This window comes from Tachypleus tridentatus, chromosome 12, assembly GCF_004210375.1.
Source record: "Tachypleus tridentatus isolate NWPU-2018 chromosome 12, ASM421037v1, whole genome shotgun sequence".
In the NCBI taxonomy this organism is placed as follows: Eukaryota; Metazoa; Arthropoda; class Merostomata; order Xiphosura; family Limulidae; genus Tachypleus; species Tachypleus tridentatus.
This window is the reverse complement of record NC_134836.1, coordinates 50,877,586-50,898,569: the sequence shown is the minus strand read 5'-3', so window position 1 is coordinate 50,898,569 and position 20,984 is coordinate 50,877,586. Positions and strand designations below refer to the sequence as shown.

Below are 20,984 nucleotides of genomic sequence, written 5' to 3'. Positions count from 1 at the left end.
TTTTTCTTTTCATTGTATCCTTTTATTTTTAATGTAATATTAATGACTTAGAGTAGCTACTTTCAGCATAAATGAGTGGATTCTATAGACACATAAACAAAATGCTCAACAATTCTTAAAGTAAATGAATGAATAGGTGGATATTAATCCAAAAACAAAAGACACAGGTGAATGTATACATTGTATCTTGTCAAAATGTTAGATTGCATATGACGTCAAGGGGTTGTTTACACCTCAGTTACTGTGTAAAAAAAGAAGTATAGCTTAACAGTGGAAGTATGCAAGAAGATTGGTGTATGATATTTATTTATAAAAGGACTTCTGAATTAAGGTAAATAGGTTAAAGGCCCATTTTACTTATACACTAGTACCATTTAGCTGGGACATGCTGTATAAGTAATTTGACTTAATTCATATAAAGTCTCCTTTTTAGGTAAAATCATGAATTAAAATATGTCAAAAATTACAAGATGTTTTGTTTTTGCCTCTTGCAAACATGTTATGTCTGGTAGTTTAAAATCTGGAGCCTAAACTATGCTGCTTTAAGCATCGTATTGTGTTTACATGAGTGCCAGTTGTTATAACTATAGCAGTGTTCTTAATGTATGTGTGGAGTCCTTTCTCATGCTGTAGGACTTTCTCATTTTGTGAATAATGTACTTTATCTTTTGTTTTCTCACAGTTAACTTGAATCTCACTGGTTCATGAGTTGTATGAAATATAAAGCCTTTTTTGCTGAAATGTTTGTGTTTCTCTTACTTCTAATTAACATTTGATTTCTATAAAATGTAATACATTCCTCTTTGTGAATAGGAGATTTTGAGTCTTTGTAAAATAAACCTTATTAGAACTACTGATTGGGGTGGAGTTATACAGTCAAATTAATCAGTTTAATACAAATTTACGATGCAGTTGGTGTAGATTTAAAATTAGTGTTTTGCCTTAACATTTACAAGAATAGGAAATGTAGAACAAGTTGCAAAACTTTAAATGAACTATTCCAGTAAACTGTACAACAATTTAAACAAGACAAGTATTGAATTAGAGTGTGCTTTAGATGCAGTATTTATTCACTTTGAATACAATTAATGTGTTTCTGTGATATTATATTGCTAGTTACAATCCATGACTATCCTTATAACACAAATGGTCAGAAGTGAGGTCTGACTGAATCAAATAGCTACTCTGAAAGTCATATTTTGCAAATAAACCTTTCCTGAAATGTGTTTGGGCCTTGGACATCAATACAGTTGTTGTAATTTTCAATTTGTCATCTTTCATGTGCATAGATTTAAACACAGAACCATTTGTACTGCAGCAAGTGATCTGGCATCTGAGTTAAAGAGTTAACATACTAGCAAGGCACCAGTGATGTACCTATCAACAACATAAGCTACTTCACAGACTCTGCACCTTTGACTTATGATATCTCAGCATAATATTGATAAATCCATGATGATGAGAAACCCACTTGAAGTAAAACCTGGTAGTTAACCTGAAGATGACCTAAGAAGGTTGAAACATTGTTCTGTATTTTATTTTAATTTAAGCTTTCATACCCATACTAGCCATTTTGAGAATACATTGATAAATCATTCAGTCAATGCAACTCTGGTATTACATGTTTGGTTAAGGACTAGGAAGTGCCCTTTAAAATAATTTAATCAAACTTGTTGCTAGCTGAACCATTACCCTTATAGATATACTATCAATATCCTGACAGTATGCGAATGGGTAATATCCTACATAAAGCTAAGCCAATACATTTTCTGCTAGGAAACACAAAAAGATTTATATGCTACTTCCCCAAAAGCACAAAACTATAATTAAATCACCACCTCAGTGAACAAGCTCAAATTAATTTAACAAGTCAGTCGAATGGGAAATTAAGACATCAAAAAGGATGTATGAAAGACAGTTGGCTACAAATGTAAAAATTAACAGTAAGCACTTCTTTAAGTATATTAAGGGTAAACAAAACATTAGGATGGGGAAGGACCTTTAAAAGATGATAGAGGAAGGCTTGTATTTGATTATTATAAAAATACCTGGATTATTAAATTGGACATTTTTGTCCACTTTTACTAATGAAGGTTTAAATAGTTGATACATGGAAACAAGATAATTGCATTAAATCTGAGCTTGTTAAGAAAAAAATGGGAAGCTTAAAAATTAACAAGGCTCCTGGGCCAGGTAATATCTCCTCAAGGGTTTTGTAGGAGGTTACAAATCTCTTGCCCTTCTTTGGAAAAGCTACTGGTTGTATAAAAAGGTTTGATGCATCTCAATTTTCAGAAAGCATTTGACAAGGTAACAGATAAAAGGCTTATATCTCTATAAGTGTGGAAGATAAGTTAGTGAATTGTATAAAAGAGTGGCTGGATGGAAGAAAGAAGAGGGTTGTTATAAATGGGTGTTCAATCAAACTGGCTTAATGTCACAAGTTTGCTACCTGAGGGCTCAGTCTTAGGACATCTACATGTTTCAATCCAGTTTGATTGAACTTTATTTATAACAACTCTCTTCTTTCTGTTATCCAGCCACTCTTCTATACAATTCACTTAACTTATCTTCCACATTTTTTGATTTACATCAGTGACATAGATTAAGGAATGGTCAATAAAATGTATCTCGAATTACTTCACCACGGTCAATAAATTACTTAAATTTGTGTATGATATTAAGGTTTTGGGTGATTCTAGTAATGAAAATGATGCTGATACTTTAAAAAAAGATTTAGTTCATTTAGCAGTTGAATTTTAATTATAATGAATGCAAGATAATGCATATGGGTTATCATAATTTAAATTACAAGTATAATTTGTATGAGAATACACTTAACAATGTCATGGTTGATCAATTTCTTAAGTCATCCAAGCAGTGTGTTATTGATTGTGGTAGGACAAACACGATTTTAGGTTGTATCTGCAGAAATATTGAATACAATTCTAAAGAGATTATAATTTAACTGTATAAGTTACTAGTTAGACCACGTTTGGAGTATTGTGTTCAGCTTTATGGTCTTCACGTCAGGAAGAACATTGAATTGCTTGAAAGAGTTACTAGAATGGTGTATGTATGGGCAGTCATATAAGGAAATATTAAAATCAAGAGGCGTATTTAACATTTCAAACTACTATATGCAAATTTCTTATGGTTCCCGTTCATATTGATCAACTGCAGGCAAAAATATTCATAAGTTTTTTTCTGTATTACTTTTGAGGGCCATCAATGTGTTGCTCTGTTTGCACTAACGTTCATATGCCACTCTTAAGATTTCTAAAGATGTTTTCTCTTGAAAAACAAGAAAAGAGTTAGAGGGAATCTGATAAATTGGATGTAGAAATAGTAAATTTAAGCGAGTTTAAAGGAAAAATTAAAAACCATATGAATAATAAGGGGAAACTGGCTGTAAGTTTTTTTTTTTTTTAAATATCTAAAAGTTTAAATTTACTTTAGTTCAGGGATGGAACAGCTGAGGTAGACCAATATGTCCCCTGTTGTTCCTAAATTCTGTGTTATTTTATACCTCTCGCTCTCCACACATACAGCTGTTTTTTTTATTAATAGAAGTCTTAAATGTTGAGTTATTGATAAACAATATTGTTAACCAGTATCAATGATACTATTCTGCTTGACAGATGTCTTATCTCTGTGGAATCAACTTTAACAGGACTTTAAAACAAAGTTTACTCGTAATATGAGGGTTGGGGGGTTCGAATCCCGGTCACACCAAACATGCTCGCCCTTTCAGCCGTGGGGGCGTTATAATGTTACGGTCAATCCCACTATTCGTTGGTAAAAGAGTTGGCGATAGGTGGTGATGACTAGCTGCCTTCCCTCTAGTCTTACACTGCTAAATTAGGGACGGCTAGCGCAGATAACCCTTGAGTAGCTTTGTGCGAAATTAAAACACAAACAACACAAAGTTGGTCTGATAAAGTCTGTTTTTTACCATTTAGTCATATTTACATACAAGAGCATAAGATGCTGTTATTCAGTTTTCCCTTCAGTGCCCATCGTTAACAATGAGAAGAGGAATCCTCTTCTCCACAACATGGTAAAACATGGTCAGTACAAAGAGAAACAAATGTTTTACTAAAAATGCAAACGTCGGTGGCTGCAAGAAAAAAGAAGAAAAAAACGTATTTTTAAAACACTTGGCAATAGAATAATACAGAAAAGTAAATGATATCATATTACTTTCCATGCGCTACTCCCAAGGGCACTTGTACCATTTGAAACCGGGTTTATATACTCGTGATAGGCAGAACACAGATGTCTTTTTGCGCTTAATACAAAATAACAACTACTTTTCACATACAGTATTCAGTTGGCATTTACACTTTTCATTATGCAGTTTGTACTTGAGATTTTTTTAGATTAATTTATTCACCAGTCTTAGCTAAGTTTAGAGGATAGGACAGCACAAATGTTTCAATAGATCCATTGTTGTCCCAAAAGTACTTTGTTACGTTAATATCTTTAATTCTTCTATAAACAGAAATTTTATGACTAAACAAAATTCCTAAGGAACATAGCTATATATATATATATGTATAACTAACAGTCTTCAAGAACTGTTGATATTGTTATAATATATATTTTTGAGCATTGCGTTATCCAGAAATAAATATCGTTTTTGAACTGCAAAGTTCGGAAAAGTATAAACCAGTGTTGTAAAACGTACCTTAATCAAAGTAAACACCATTTGCTTCAACACACTTTTGTCAACGTGTAACGATGCTGTTTATGCCTGCTGTATAAATCAGAGTTTCTGTGGTCAATAAACTCCCTGAAAGCTTCTTCTGCAGCTGCCTGGTTTTGAAAGTGTTTATTGTTCAAAAAGTTGTCAAAGTGCTTGAAAAAAATGAAAATCTGTAGGGGAAAAGTCTTTGGGATAAGATGGATGAGGCTGAACCTCGATTCCCAATTCGTTTAATTTTTGGAGCGTCATCCTTGACATGTGAGGACGAGAATTGTCATGAAGAAGAATAGGGTCCATTCAATTGACCAGAGCTGTTTGTTTCACGCGCAACGTTCGATACATTTCGGCCAATTCTTGACAGTATTTTTTCGATGTGATTGTTTACCCTGGATTCAAAAAAGTTGTAATGAATGATGCTGGCCACAGTCCACCATACAGTCACCATGACCTTTCTTTGGTAAAACTTTGGCTTTAGGAAATGCCTTGGGGCTGTTTTGTAATCAAGTCATCTTGCAGATCGTTTCCGATTGTCGTACAGAATCCACTTTTCATCGCATGTCACTATCTGTTCAAGAAGTGTATTATTTCGGTTTCGCAACAGCAGCGTAGAGCAGGTCTCATAACGCCGATTTTGTCAATCTTCAGTCAGCTCATGCAGAACCCACTTATCCAACTTTCTCATCTTTCCAGTCGCACTCAGGTGGTTAACAATACTTGATATGCTTGTGCCTAGCTTTTCTGCAAGCTCACGCACATGCTGTGCGAGGGTCTGTCTCAACTGCTTCCCTTAATATTTTTTTCATGTAAGGATGGCTTCCTTCCACGGCCTTCGTGGTCTTCAAGAAACCTTTGGAACCAAAACTGAACTGTAAGATCAGTGACAGATCCATGGCTTCATGCCTAGTTGATGTTCCGCGTTGTTTCAGTAATTTTTCGTCTAAGTTCGAAGTCGTGGAAGAAAATCAGACGAAAGTTCTTTTTGTCAATGCTGCCTTGGGAATTATGAAACTTACTCTGAGTGGAGTTGAAACAGCAGACAATTAAGACACCTTTTAAGCGACAAATGTTGAATTAAACCAAGCAACAAACGATAAGTTACTTAATATTCAGCTTCTAAATTACTATTACGTTGTCTAGAAACAATCGTTGGAATTCTCACAATGACATTTAGAGAGAGGGCGAATAAAGCTAAGATTGGCTATATTTATAAGAATCTTGAATATTTTAAACTGATGTCGTGAAAACCAAGAAAAGGAAGAGGTTTGCGTGACCTTGAACCTCGTTGGTATAAGAGACCAACATTCCAAATAGAAATAGAAGAAGCAAAAAAAATTAGAGGCTTGGAAAATATGTAAACAACAATAATCAGTTATAAATATAGGTGAGTCATTCAGTAAGCAAAAGAACAGTCAATAACGAATGAGAATTTAATAAGTAAAGTGTCAGTCAGGTTTTTCTATCAGTTTCAGTTGCTAGAGCTTGCATTAGTTTAGTTTAATTAATTACTTAATTTTAGTGAAGTACCTTGAGCTATTGATCGCCTATATTTAGCTCTCTGACCAAGTCACATGACATCTGTTACCGGCAGTTTCTGTTGCGTTACAGATGTTTCGGTTAGCAACTACAACTGATTTTCAACAAGTAATAAGAGAGTATAGTGCTTTTACGTATATAAATGTTGTACTTCGTATCAGGTGATTCAAGCAAGTTTAAGATGTTAAAATATTCAACAACGTTTGGTTGAAGATTTTTTTTTTTGTTCTGCAATTTTATTATTATAAGACTAATTCTCTCCCATGCGACCAGTTATTTCGTTTATATAAAATAATGTTGTTTTAGAACTATATTGCTAATTAAAAGAAAAGCAACACTGTCTTCTGTCATAAATATTAAACCAAAAGGTAGGAAAACCAAAAAAATACGGATAACAGGCAGTATTGAGGTACTTATTTTAACTTGTGCTGTTATAAATGTAAGTTACACGTCATAAGTAAGGTTATATTTCGTAAGTAATGCTGGTTGATGCGTTACTCGCTGATCTTGCTTTCATTTATACAGTATTGTGTATACTGCAACAGTTGGACGTATTTTGCTATTATGATATACATTTAGTATTGCAATATGAAATAATACTGTATCCCGAAGACGGCTGGTATCGGTATTAAAACTTTAATCAAAATTAAAGTACAGAACAATGTTTCGAACTTCTTGGACCACCTTCGGGGACTTAAAAGGTCGAAACGTTGTTCTGTACTTTATTTTAAGTGAAGTTTTAATATCAATACCAGCCGACTTGAGAATACATTTTTACTTTCAAGTGGGTTTCTCGTCATCGCACGTGAAGTAATACTAATAGGTCAGACGACAGTTGATAGGAATTAATCTATATTTCTGTTACTATTATTCTGCAAGTGCTCATAACACTGAAGTATTGTCATGGGCTTATAATACGGTATTATATTAGAACAGTGAAATATATTTTCTGTGTTAGCTGACCAAATCTTTATGCATTCCATCAGAATTTTTTTTTTATTAGGTGTATGTCAGTTTAACTGTAGTATAGACTAATTTAGCTAGCTGAAACTGAAAAAATGGGTTGTATAAATTCAGTTCTGCATAACTTACTTTAGTGGCTTATTTTTAGGCTTTATGTTAAAAAATATCCATAAGAAAATATAATTTTGTTATGTTAAGTGTGTTGGTTACCACTGCCTTCTCAGTTTTAAATATTTAACATTGCACCAGTAAAATATTGTAGTTTTATTGCTATATGTTGCACAAGAAATGTTAAAAGCTGTTGTTTCTTAAAGTAAACACTGCTTTACTTTAACTGTGGTCATGTGAAAATATTGCAAACTTTCTTTAACTTGTAATAGTACATCTGAGAAAAAAATGTGTAAAACAACTGGCACTGATAAATTTTGGCAAAATTCATTTTTTTATTGAAGTCATTTTTATTTTTTGTTCTTAATATGAGTTGGTTTTATGACATTAATTGTATGTTAACCTGTAAAGGCTTTTGAATAATAAATATACATATATTACATTACTTGTTAACATTCTGTATCTAAATTGATTCTTACAACCAAATCATTGGGGATAAATTTTTTTTTCATAACTGCAAAATTTATCATGAAAAGTTTCAGTAAATCTAACGGCAACTACTACATTGTTGAGTAAAATAATTCACAAGTTTTACAATTCAAATTCAAAAGCAGTAGTTTAAGAATAAGTTAACATCTAAGTTTATAGAACTGATGTGATTTACTACAATTTTTTGCAACCAACAAGCCTGTACTGGTCAGCCATAACCACTTTGGGATTTTCATAAAAATCAACCTAACAAAAACTGAAGAATCTTAGTATGAGAATTGTAATAATTTTTGTTGTTCTTCCCTTTTAGCAATTTACAAAAACTTTGGGAGGCAGTGAGGTGTTTTCTAATATCAAAAATATTGAGAAACCGTAGTCTAACAGAAGTTTTGATGTGAATCTCTGTGCAAATGTAGTACACATCCCTTAGTGTGTCAACAAATTATTGATACAGAAGTTCATAAAATTAACTATAATAAAATGTAACGGGAGTAAAGTATGCAATTTTTGATAACTGTAGTCGTAATAACATCAGATAACTGTGTGTGTTTAATCTATTAAAGAACTGTTAACTAAACATTTTTTTTAAAGATGTAGTGTTATGAAATACATAATTTGCTGACAAAGTGAAAGGATGTGCCACACATTCACATCAAGGGTGTCAGAATTTTAAGTAAATTTGTACTTGTTTAATAGAAGTAAGATCAGTTTATTACAAAAGTCATACATTAGGTATATTACACATGTCTGTTCACTTCAACTTTTATCACACCATGCTGCTATCCAGCCATTTTGAAGTGTGTTTGTAGTCCTAATAATTGTATATATTTCAGTTGATGAAAGCAACTACAGTTTTCCAACACCCAAGTGAAATTACATTCAAGCATCTTTTCATAGTTTAAATTCCTTAAGTCCTGAGATGCATACAATTTTTCTATTTCTTCTTTCGGTTCTTGTATATTGATATTTTGTGATATGGTGCAAATAATAATACAAAGCTGTACAACATATTTCTTCAAGTGCTAGAAACAACAAAAGAATTTTATGTTCATGATATCAGTGTAACAAAGTTGTTGTTTTTTCTTCTGTTACTTACCATAAATGGTTTTCTTACTCAGAGCATTATTAGTGGTGCTTTTTCATGTCAGTATCTCTTCTGTAATATGACCCAAACTTAAGATGTAAAAAGGTTGACCAGAATTACACACACACACACACACACACACACACACACACACACACACACACACATGTTCTTTCTCATAACTAAACTTTCTCTGTTAAGAAACCCAAGGATAATACTTAGCTCTTTCACTGATAGCTTTTTAGGGATTTGATAAATCTTTATTTTCTTCCTAGAAGACTTGCAGGAAAAACATGCTCACTAGCCATGAGTTAAACATTTAAGAAAAGTGATATTACTAAAGTTGCCAGAAAAGTAGAGTGTGTGATATTTGATATAGATACTTGCTTTAACAGGAGATTTTACAGGCAAATGGGTTAATTTGCAAACTGAACCCAGCTTAATATCATGGGAGGTTTATAATGATCGGGAAATTGCTTAATATGTCATCGTTGTGACTTAACCTATAGACAACAAGAGACCTTTTAGCCTTTCACAGCTGTCCTAGCACATCTATCTTAGGGAAAATTAAAAACTTAAACCTACATTCTCCTTAAGTATAAATAATTTATATTCATCTTAAACTCCTGTACAATTCTGACTACAGTAAGTCTCGACTCCCTCAACATTGAAGAAGAATGTCCTCTAAAAGTACTAAAAGTGTATTAATAATATATCTCCATCTTTATCTGGATCATCAGAAACTTTGAGATACAGAAATATATCTGAACTCTTTCAGTTTGTACAAGAAGCAGATGTCAGAATAAGATAATTATTGGTGAAATCTACATTGAACAGTCTAACTATACATTGAATGTATACTATACATTATGAATGCATAGGTTTTATATACCACTACTAGTACAACTTTACCACCTGTATGTATGCCAACATACAGTAGTTAATTACCCAGATATCGTAAGAATAACACCTGACATGGCAATGTACTGAGTGGCACCAGTAACGAAAGTGAAGGTATAGTTACTTGCATGTGTGTTTGAAAGATGAAACTTCAGGACTTCAAGTTAAAGTCTGCACTTTTTGCCACATCAGGAGAGAATAACTATTTCTGTATATGCAATTGCTTTTAAATTTCCAAACTTTCACAGAACTCAAACAAAGAAAAAAAAAAGATTTTTAAAAATCTTGTATGCTTGTAACTGCTGTACACTACAACTGCTGAAGTCAACTTCCCAAGCAGATGTTATTACACACAGGAAATACAGTTATATGAACAGTAAACTTTGACCTCTTCTAGCAAGAAATAAAATTGTTTCATTTCATCACTTCTTCCCCTTTTGTATCAAACATGTTTGCCCTTTTAGCCATGGGGATGTTATAATGTTATGGTCAATCTCACATCTCACTATTTGTTGATGGAAGTGTAGTCCAATAGTTGACAGTGAGTAGTGATGACTAGTTGTCTTTCTTCTGGTCTTCCACTGTTAAATTAGGGACAGCAAGTGCAGATAGCTCTCATAGCTTTGCACAAAATTGAAAGACAGTCATTTCATCATCATGTTTTCTCCAAGCTATTCATTCTTGTATTCTTTTGGAGTTAGATTGTCTATGATACTAAATATGATGTACTAATCTAAATTTTGTTAGCAGAAACTTTAATGCAGCAGTGAATAGTTACTGTGTTAAGTGTTTTTTTTATTGCCAGACTTTAAAAAAAAATTTCGACACCATATTGCCATCTACTAATATACATCCAACATTACCAAAAACTAAATGAATTGAATATTGCACATTAGAAATTTTTGAGAGTATAAAAATTGTAAATTAATAAATGTTGACATTCTTTTTATTATAATGAAGGACTACACTTGGTTTATGATGTAGGAATAGAAAATAGGAACTATATATTCTCACTCTCTCTCTCTCACTACATGTGTATTATACATTTTCTTATGTGAGTTTATTCTTTCAGGATCTTCACTGCATATGTAAGATCATTTTACCATATGGAGACTTGTTTTCAATCAAGTTGCATGCCTTTCAATTGCATATATACTATAATAGAACTTTTACTTATATGATACCAAAAAAAACTTTATTATGCAATGTACAGTCCCAACTTCACAAAATATTTATCCTGTGTGCATGTATGGGATCATCCCATGAGTAATGTCATTTGTAACACAGATTTAAAGGGAGAAAAGAGAACTTAAATAATAACTTCAATCAGTTATATATTTTTCATCACTTTCAATAACAGTCTACCAATGTCTAAAAATATTTTCAATAACATGGTCATAAAAATCTAGTGGTTTTGAGACAAAAAAGTACAAAGGCTATTTTTTAGCTCATACATAGAAGTAAATTCTTTATCATTTAGATGATGCTGCAAGCTTCTGAAAGGTTGGTAATCTGAAGGAGCAAAATCAGGAGAATGATGGAGATTGGGAAGTTTTTCCCAGCTAAGCTCTTCAATTTTTCTGGAAGTGATTCTAGTGGCATGAGGACATTCATTGTCATGGTGGAAAACAACAACTTTCAGATTCATGAAAGCAGGCGTTTTTTGTTGTTTTTTTTTTATTGCAGTTTTCAGTCGATTCATTTGCTGATAGTATCTCTCAGTAGTGATTGTCTGGTTTGGTTGTAACAACTCGAAGTGTATTGTTCCACTTTTGTTCCACCAAACACTAAGCAAAACCTTCCTAGGGTGCAGGTTTGCTTTTGGCTATGGTGTAGCTTGTTTTCCTGCACTAACTCATGGTTGGCAGCACTTAACATTTTGATAGAGTACACATTTCTCATCTCCAGTCACTAGACAGTTTAAAAATAAAATTTGAAGTTCATGAGAGTGAAGAGGTGTGCAGATGTCTACCTGTTCTCTCAGATTATCAGCTGACAACTTGTACTTATTTTACTAACTTTTAAACTATACTAAATTGTTGCAATGGACAGTAGAAGGAGATGAATTGAGTTGCTGGGCTAATTCTTCAACAGTTGCAGAACAGTCCTTCTAAAGTGTTGCTAGAAGCAGGTCATTATCAAACTCAACAGAGTGCCCAGTGTAAGATGCATCTGTCAAACAGCAGTCACCAGTTCTAAACGTATCGAACTATCTTTGACACTTCTTTACATTCAAAATGTCATTGCTATACACCATTTGAATACTCGGTAGCACTTTTCCATTTTCTAAACTCATAAAACATAATATGCCTTATGTGCTCCTCTGTTACCTCCATGATAATTGGGGCTTCTAAAAATAAGTAAAACAAAAACTAGTAAATAAACAAACTGGCTTACGCTTAATGCTATCAGATCATCCCATATAACTTAAGTCTTTGAGAATAACTTCATTTAGCCAAGAAATTTGCAATTAAACTTGTATCCCAAAAAACAACATTACTTATGGGATGAACTGATAGATTTGCATTTGGGGGTCATGATTTTCCTATTTCATTTCTGTTTCCTGTTGCAGAGAACTTTATTTTTCTCCATTTTTAGGGTGCAGATGTGACATTATGAATATACAACGCACGCAGTTCTAATGCACTCGTGCCATCTTTATAAATGTTATAGTACTATCTGTTGTATGCCCATGTAAATACTTAGAGTGTGGATGGATCTTCACCAAAATTGGTATGGAGGTTTAATAAGTCCATGGGAAAATACACAAATTTTCAATTTAGGATTTTATGTTGTTTTTTTAATGAGGTTTTCATGCAGAGATTTGTACCACAACTTTACCCTTGTTGATTGATCTTCAAGTTTTAACATGGAGGTTTGTTTAGTCCACGAGGAGATACGTGCAGATTTACAGTTCCACATTTTGTGTTTTGCTGTTTTTATGGGCATTTTAGGTTTTTTAAAAAATTATAAAGGAAACAACTTTTCATGTTCTAAGACAGCCTTTCATTAATCACGAATTTACACAACTTCCATCCATGGTATGGGTACTCCAACTAGTACATGTAATTTAAAGACAGCAAGATGCCTGTTGTTCCATCTAAGCTGTCCCATTCAGATACTAAACTAAAATGAAAATACCCTTATCTTTGAATGATAAGGGTTAATTATTAAGCATTCCCTTAGTTTTTCTTAGATTAAATTATATATCATATCTAAAGGCAACCATTTCAAAGGAAACTCATCTTCTTAGAAAAATAAAGCTTTTTTTTAAGTGGAAGTTAACTCATACCTTGCTAAAATTTATATTTGTCTCCCTAAGTTCTTCTATTCTCATCATTAAACGCAAAAAGAAAAAACAGATACATCAACACTATCAGTTCTCTTAACAGTCTTAAAGACCTCAATCAAGTCCATTCCAACCATCATCTCATCAAAAAAAAAAAAAACACTTTCAGGGATTTTAACCTATCTTTGTATAAGAAACAACATTTCTGTCCCAGGTATCATCCCAGTAGTCTTTGTCTGGATCCTTTCCTACTAATTCAATGTCCTTTCTAAGGCAAGCAACCCAAGGTTGACTACAGCTCACCAGATATTGCCTGTACAATTAAATTATAAGCCCACTAGATTTGTTTTCAGTGGTTCTGTTGATACAACCTTAAACTGGTGAAATTTTGCCGGTACCTATTTTTTAAGGCAGTACTAGTACCAGGACATATTTGAGCTGCTTTGTGGTTTTTATGTTTGCTTGTAGATATTTGGTTTTCTGTTTCAAAATCAAGTCCACATCACCCAGCTGAGTACCTCTACATTTGTTTTGCGAATTTCACCCCTGTTTAAAGTCCTATTTTCTATGCTATTAGCAACAGTGTACTATTTGGATGTCTTATGAATCAGAACACAAAGATCATTTTCTCCTATGACATTGTTAAGATTATTCACATTAAAATTATACCCCTAATTCAAACTGTGATATCTCGCATGCAATACCTTGCATTTATTATAATTAAATCCCATCTACCATTTGTTCATCCAACTAATTGAATGATATAAATCCTTCTGTAATGCAGCAGTATCCTCTTCACAGTCAGCAACACCCAGCAGATTAATGTTACTTATTGATGACTCCCTCATATATATCAATTATGTAAATCAAAGTGAACCCTGAGGTGCACCACTCATAACATTAATTCATTTTGACATAACTCTGTATGTAATGATCTTGTGTTTTCTTGTATATAATTTACTAACTTATCCCTCACAACCACAGTGAACTTTTACACAAGTCTTCTGATGTGGCATCTTGCCAAATGCTGTCTGAAAATCTACGTACACCAAATCCAAATGCCCATACCCTTATCTATGTGAGGAGCAACCTTTTCAAAGAATGTCAAAAGATTAGTAAGGCAAGATTTACCCATAGTTTATTTAATTTTAAACTTTGTTAAATGACTTTGCAAAACATCTTTTATCAAATTTTCAAAAACTTGCCACTGCTGGTATGAATATGATTTTTATTGCCTCACTTGAAAAGAAGTAACATTAACCAACTTTCAGGGACATCGAAAATATAATAAAGTGAGTAACATATCCAGTCCTTAACAGATTTAATCTCTTTCATTTGTCATTACTATCCTTTCATTAAATTATTCTAAAACATTCATACTTCCTGTTATGAACTTTCTTAAATACTGTTCTTGATATGATGCAGATTTACATCAATCATATGAATTGTGTCTCTTATTTTCTAATATATTTTATACTCGGCTGCATGCGATTGAAAAATGTTTGATATTTGGGTATATGATACACCATTTGCACTCACTTAGGCTACCTATTTCAGTATGCTAAGTTTTATTATTAAATTTAGTAAAGTATGCAGTTTCTGCATGGCTTTAACTTGACATCTAATAACAGTTGTGGTACAGTTAACACTAAATTTTTGTTTTTTTTACTTGTTCTAATACATGCCAGGAGAACTTGATTAGATATGTTAAAATATGATGCAGTAGTAAGAAGCTGTAGACTCAATTAAGAAATGTGCAACTCTATTGCAGTCTTCTCACTGGTGTTTGTGAAGTTCGAGAGAAGAAGACTTAAGAGAGTAACAGCATGTGTGATTGAATGGGGGTTGAACCATTAACCTTTTGGAGCAAGTATTACAACACAATTTTCAAACTTATTTTTGGAACAAGTCTACACAATGTGTTTTAACTAAACAATAGGTAGGATAGAAATTAAAAATATTGTCACCAAACATTCAGGAATGAGAAAGAAACCTTTATATGGAAGCAGTGTGGAAAAGAAAGATTTTGAATAGGTGCTTATATAACATACCTTTGCAAACTGGCTTAGTATTTTAAAATGGTATTCTATTATTATTCTTAGTTTCCCATTTTTATCACAGTATGTCACTCTAAAATGTCTAGAGAAATCTGATTGTTTGAGTTGGATTTGATAATCAGCAAGAAAGATAAGATTATAAAGAGAAATTGAATTGCTTTTGATAACATACTTATTTAAAATTTGCAAGAATATTTGCACATTTAATGCACAGTCAGTTTTTTTGCTTTTTTATTATTTATCTTAGAAATGTACCATATAGTGATATATGTTATAATGGAAATTATATTTGTTTAAATAATTTTTAATAGTTACATTTTTACTTTTGTTACAGCAAATGTAAGAATGACTTACGTGTGTCTACGAAGGATATTTTTAGATGGAATGAGTTATCATTCTAAAATTATTAAGTTCAGTGGATCACAAAGATGGATGAATAATTTAAGCAATAGCAACCTTAACAACATAGAAACAATAGCTAAAAACAGGAGAACGGTATTGTGGAAGTTTTTCAAGCGTATCACTGGTGGTACCATTGTTATTGGAGCTCCTACTTGTTACCTATCTCTCGACTCCAAACAAAAACAAACCATTAGAATTACTTTTGAAGGAGCTGGAAGGTTCTTAAGGTAAGCCTTTCAAGCATGTACAATGCAGTAAAATATCTTTATCATTGGATGTTTAGTATGATTTCAGCCAGTATTATATATGACATGTTTTTATTTTCCATTTGCCTTTAGTGATACATTTGTTTTAACCACTGACAATATTGAGATAACAATATCTACACCAGAATGTCTCATTATTATTTTATATTTTGTAGCTATATTATATTTTTTGTTGTTGTGAGGTTCACTTCTCAAAATTTCATAAATAAAATTTAACATTTTGCTTGTGAATTAAGATGCATTTATACTAAACCAATATACACACAGTGGTGTAATAATAAAAATATACTGAAATCAAATTATAATACAAAGCATATGAATCAAGGAAGTTTTCAATAAAATTAGTTACAGAACTGAAATAAATTGCAGTGTAATGTAAGCTAGTTTAACTTATAAGTAACTAATCTAAAAAACAATTGCATGTCATTATGAACACTCGAGATTAAGTTTTAGTCCACTTTTCAACAAGTTTTTTTTCTTCACTAATTTGAGTACAGACACACACATACGCACGCACACAATGTACACATACTTATTGGTTTAACTGTTTTAATCTTAAAACAATTGAAACTATCTTCCATTTCATACATGGTGGTTATAAATTTTGGTAATGTACTTATGCTTGTGGAGCAATATAGTTACATATGTAATATTTTGTGTCAACTTACATGATAGTGAGAGAAACTTAGAGGAAGTGGTTCATATAATAATATTATTGTTACACTTAAAACAATCTTTGTGCTTTTGTATTTAATCTTATGTGAAATATAATCAGGGGTGTCATCAGTGTTACAGGTCTAAAAATAATTAACTACTTATGGGCAGGTTTACTGTTCACACTTTCTTTAAATGTCTTGTTTGTTTTGGAGATTATACATTTTAGTTTAATTTGGTAAGACTAATAATTTATTAAAAATGAATTAGGAATAATTCCTATTAATTTATTATGTGGATCTGTTACAAAACCTAAAACACTTAATTGCTGAATGTACTTGAGAAAATGGAAGGTAAAACAAGTCATGATTTTCTTGGAAGTTTGTTTTAAGACTGATAATAATGTTAAATTGTTTTATTATATGTAAATAAGTCCTTTTCTTTGTATGTATTTGCATACTTGTTTACTTGAAACAGTATAATTCACATCAAATGTTTCACTCTTTTTCAGGTAATTAATTTGAAAATTTTAATGCTTAAGAAATTTAAATGTGTCAATAGATAAGGGATTGTGAAACTTATCACAAGGACATACTAATTTACTGTGATGTTTTTACCATTTTAGCTTTCTGTTTTAATGTAATGCTGTACTTTAAATTATCTAGTTAAGGAATTTTATATAATGTAACTTTTAATATGTATGTAGCTGACAGTCCACATATATATAAAAGACTGTTAGTAGCTAGAACATTAGTAGAGAAATTTAATAGGCATGTGTTTTTTGTGTTATTTTACTTAGTAATTCTTGAAATGTTTCTGTGGTGTACCTTGTTTTAATTACTGCACTCGTATAATGTGGGCAAAATATGTTACTTAGAATATTTGCTTAAGGTAAACATTCTACTTCGTGTGAAATTAATAGCTCAAATTTTGATTATTTTCGTGGAAATATCTCAACTGATTCTCTAATTTTTTTATAATCATCTTGTAGAGCATTTTTATGAATTGTAATATGTTTATTCATTAGCTTATTACATATTTTTTCCTATTTTTGTGCTTCCATCTTTGTGATTTTGATGGTCACGTTTTGTAATTTACTGATGTTTTTTTCATTTTAGGTCACTACATATTGGGCTGAAAATATCACTGGACTATTGGTGGAATCTTTATGGACTTGAGGAGGTTTGTTCATCATATGGAATTTTTAGCAGAGTCTGCTTCTAAGTGATGTGTTTTTTCAAATGAGACAGTTATATATTTAATAGGCAGATTCTATAAGTACCATGGATAGTTTAGTGCTACATTAATTTTTCCCTAAACAATACTATCTCCTCTCATCTAAAGCTATCTCAATCATGATCTGCTCTCTGAGAACTGTTAAAATAATTTCATTCTTTTTGCACTATTTGATAACGTGCTGATCATGTGAGTATTTTCCACCAATTGTACTTTTCCATCTATGCTGGTGCATCTAGCTCCCCCTACTATTCTTGAACAATCCTCACTTTCTTGATTGGTATTCAAATGTGAACATGTTTTAACTCCTTTTCCATGTGTCTACAAAATTTTGATTTGGCTTGGTCACAAATTTATCTCAGTTTATTGCTTTGTGTTTGTTTAATTTTTGGTACGTATACGGTTTTTGCATGATAGTTACTGTTAGGGTAATTATAAATTCTGAGAAGTTTGTGGGTGTGTTGGTTCATTAATTATACTTCCTTTTACTGTTTTTGTTATAAGTTCCTTCTTCTTCACTATTAGTGGCATCTAATTTAGGATTAGATTTGAGTAAAAAATTGTCGTTATTCAGGATAGGTTTTACTTTCATGTCTTTTGCTTTATTGGCTTTTAAGTGGACTTAAGTTCAATATTTGTGTCTTTTTATCTTATAAGTACTTTAAGTGATTTTATAGTTTAAGTGTTGCTTATTGTTTTGTCATATATCATAGTTTGGCAAATTTGTTATATTTGTGTACTTTGTAAACTCTACAGATTTCTAGGTTCTGTTAGTAATGAGTTCGTTCTCAAAGTATGTTTAGTGTGTCTTTTTAGCTATACTTCATGATAGTTCCATTGGTTCTATGAGTTCTATCTGAAGGTTTTGTCTTTACATTTGTCCCTATCCTCTGTCCACTTCCCAGATCTTCCTTTCTCCATGGGATTGTATCTCTTCCAGTCATCTGACTTGGTCTGTTCAGGACCTACTGCACAAAGGGGCTGTTGAACTGTTGATAAACACTCCATTGGGATTTTACTCCCATCTAATTGCTATTCTTCAAAAGGCATGATATTAGAGACCTATTGCTGACCTGTCCTGGTTGAACTTTTATCTGGAACCACTTCACTTGATCATGGAGTCCTTCCCCAGGACTCTGGATGATCAAATCATCATGATTGATGACTGTCTTCATATTACAACTACTTTAGTGTCATATCATTATTTGGTTCATCTGCAAGGGTTATGTTTTTCATTCGGTCCTTCTTTGATTCCATGTTGTGTTTTTTTTAGCATGCTCATTTGCTCATCATTTTCATTCAGCGGTCTTCAGACTCTCCTTTTCATTGATGACGGACTCCTGCTTACTTCTTTAGGATGCTAAATGGGTGAGGGATTCTGTTCCAGTTGGAGAATTCTGTATCTTATTCTGTTGGGGATTTTAGTTAATTCCCATCTTCATCTGACTCAGCCTTCTCCACTTTGGCTCTGAGATGTGGAATGGTCAGTCTCAATGGCCCTACTTTCTCCTTTTCTCACTGCATGAAGGATTCTCTTTCTCTTGGGTATGTGGGATTTATTGGAAGCTCTCATTCCCTTGAGTCTGGCTCACATATGTTCTTTTCAGTTTAAGCCTTTTGACTAGTGGAGTTTCTTTTATGATCTCTTGGGTTATCTTATTACCTTTCCACTTGAGATCAGGGCTAACCTTGCTTGGTGGCTTAACAGATAATTGTCCATGGTAGGCATATCCATTCCTCCACCTTATCTGGAGTCTCATTTGTTTACCAATGCTTCCTTCATGAGTTGGATGGGAAGGCTTTTCTGATTCTTAAGATATTTCTGGTTAGTGGTACCATCAAGGAGGCTATTGTCCATTTTTGACATTCTGGAATTTTGAGCAGCTTGTCAGGCTCTGTAGCATTTCCCTCTGCTCCTGAGAGTGTGGGTGGTTATTTTCCATTCCAAGTATTCTGTTGTCTTCAACCATATTGCCAAATAAGGAAAAAACAAATCTAGATCTCTATGTTTTCAGACTCTGGATCTTCTTTACTGATCTCTCAACCTCTATGGCAATCTTAGCATGTCACTTTCCTGGTGGTTGATTGCTTATCTCAACACAATCTGATTATCACCACAAGGTGATTCCGGTTATGTTGTTGGGTGTGTTCTTCACTGGAAAAACTGCATATATATGTTTGTCACTCAGTGGAATGCCAAAATTCCTTACTTTTGGTCTCTGGTTCTGCACCCTTCAGCTCTGGGAGTAGATGCATTCAGCCAGAATTGGAGGAGTCTTTACTTATATGTCTGCCCTCTGATCAAACTCCTCCCTAGAGTCTTTTCCCTTATCTGGAACAGACCTTGTGATATTCTGCTCTTTGCTCTATATTTGCCTGCTCAAATGTGGTTTCCTCTGGTCTGGCCTTAACCCTTTCTATAGCAACATCTCCTGACCTCACCTCTGTCATAATCTTTCCTTTGACAACTGCAATTAGACATAGTTCATTCTGATGTCATCAAACTCCATCTTCATGTGAAGCATTTGTCTAGTCCCTTGCCTCAACTTAGGGACCCCTTGTGAAGCATTTTTCCATTCAAACTTCATTTAACTTTTCTCCTTGTGTGTGTACCAGATACAGTAGTTTACCTTCAGACATTTTGGACCCTTTGCTTTTGCCCCTTTTGTCCATTGATACCTTATCTTTCCTAGCATTTTGCATGGTTGTTTGATCATGGTTGGTTTGTATCAACTGCTTCTAGTTATAGGACTACTCTGTCGAAAACCTTCCAATTCCCCCGCTTCCAGAAAACTTTATCCTTCCCTGTCATTTCCCTCCTTTTTCATTCTTTTGTCTGTCCTCCACACCCATTTTTGTTTTGCTGTATTGGATCTCACCTTTGTTTTTCATTCTCTGCCCAGTACTCCATTTGAATCCATTGCTTTTTGTTCCTTGTACCATCTTTTTCACTTCCTCCTCTTCCTTGCTTGTGATCATGATTCTGATATTTCTGCCATTGGTGTTTCTCACATCCTTTACCATTCCTCTTATGATATCTTCTATCCTGATTGAGCATTTCTTTCCTAGATAGTGTCTTGGCAGGTGATTTGACCTTCTCTTTTCTCACCTTCCATTTCTCACCTACACTCCTGTTTGATTCTGGATTTACTTCTTGTCCAGTTCATTCCCTGAGATGTTGTGTGGATTGTTCTACCTCCTTACATATTTATCATTCCCATTTATTTGTTCCAAGGATTCCATCTATGTCACATGGTATGTCTGTATAATGCACTCGCATGTAGGGTTCATCAAC

General features: G+C 33.0%; 1 protein-coding gene across 1 annotated transcript in view; it reads left to right on the top strand.

The window, feature by feature from the left end:
- Positions 1-14,058: 14,058 nt before the first annotated feature.
- The window catches only part of Adck5 (aarF domain containing kinase 5), a 30,493-nt gene continuing 23,567 nt past the window's right edge, over positions 14,059-20,984 (top strand). The window contains 3 exon segments of the mRNA XM_076469429.1: positions 14,059-14,189; positions 15,466-15,760; positions 17,572-17,635. Of these exon segments, the coding sequence (XP_076325544.1) occupies positions 14,099-14,189; positions 15,466-15,760; positions 17,572-17,635 (450 nt within the window). The 5' untranslated portion in view covers positions 14,059-14,098.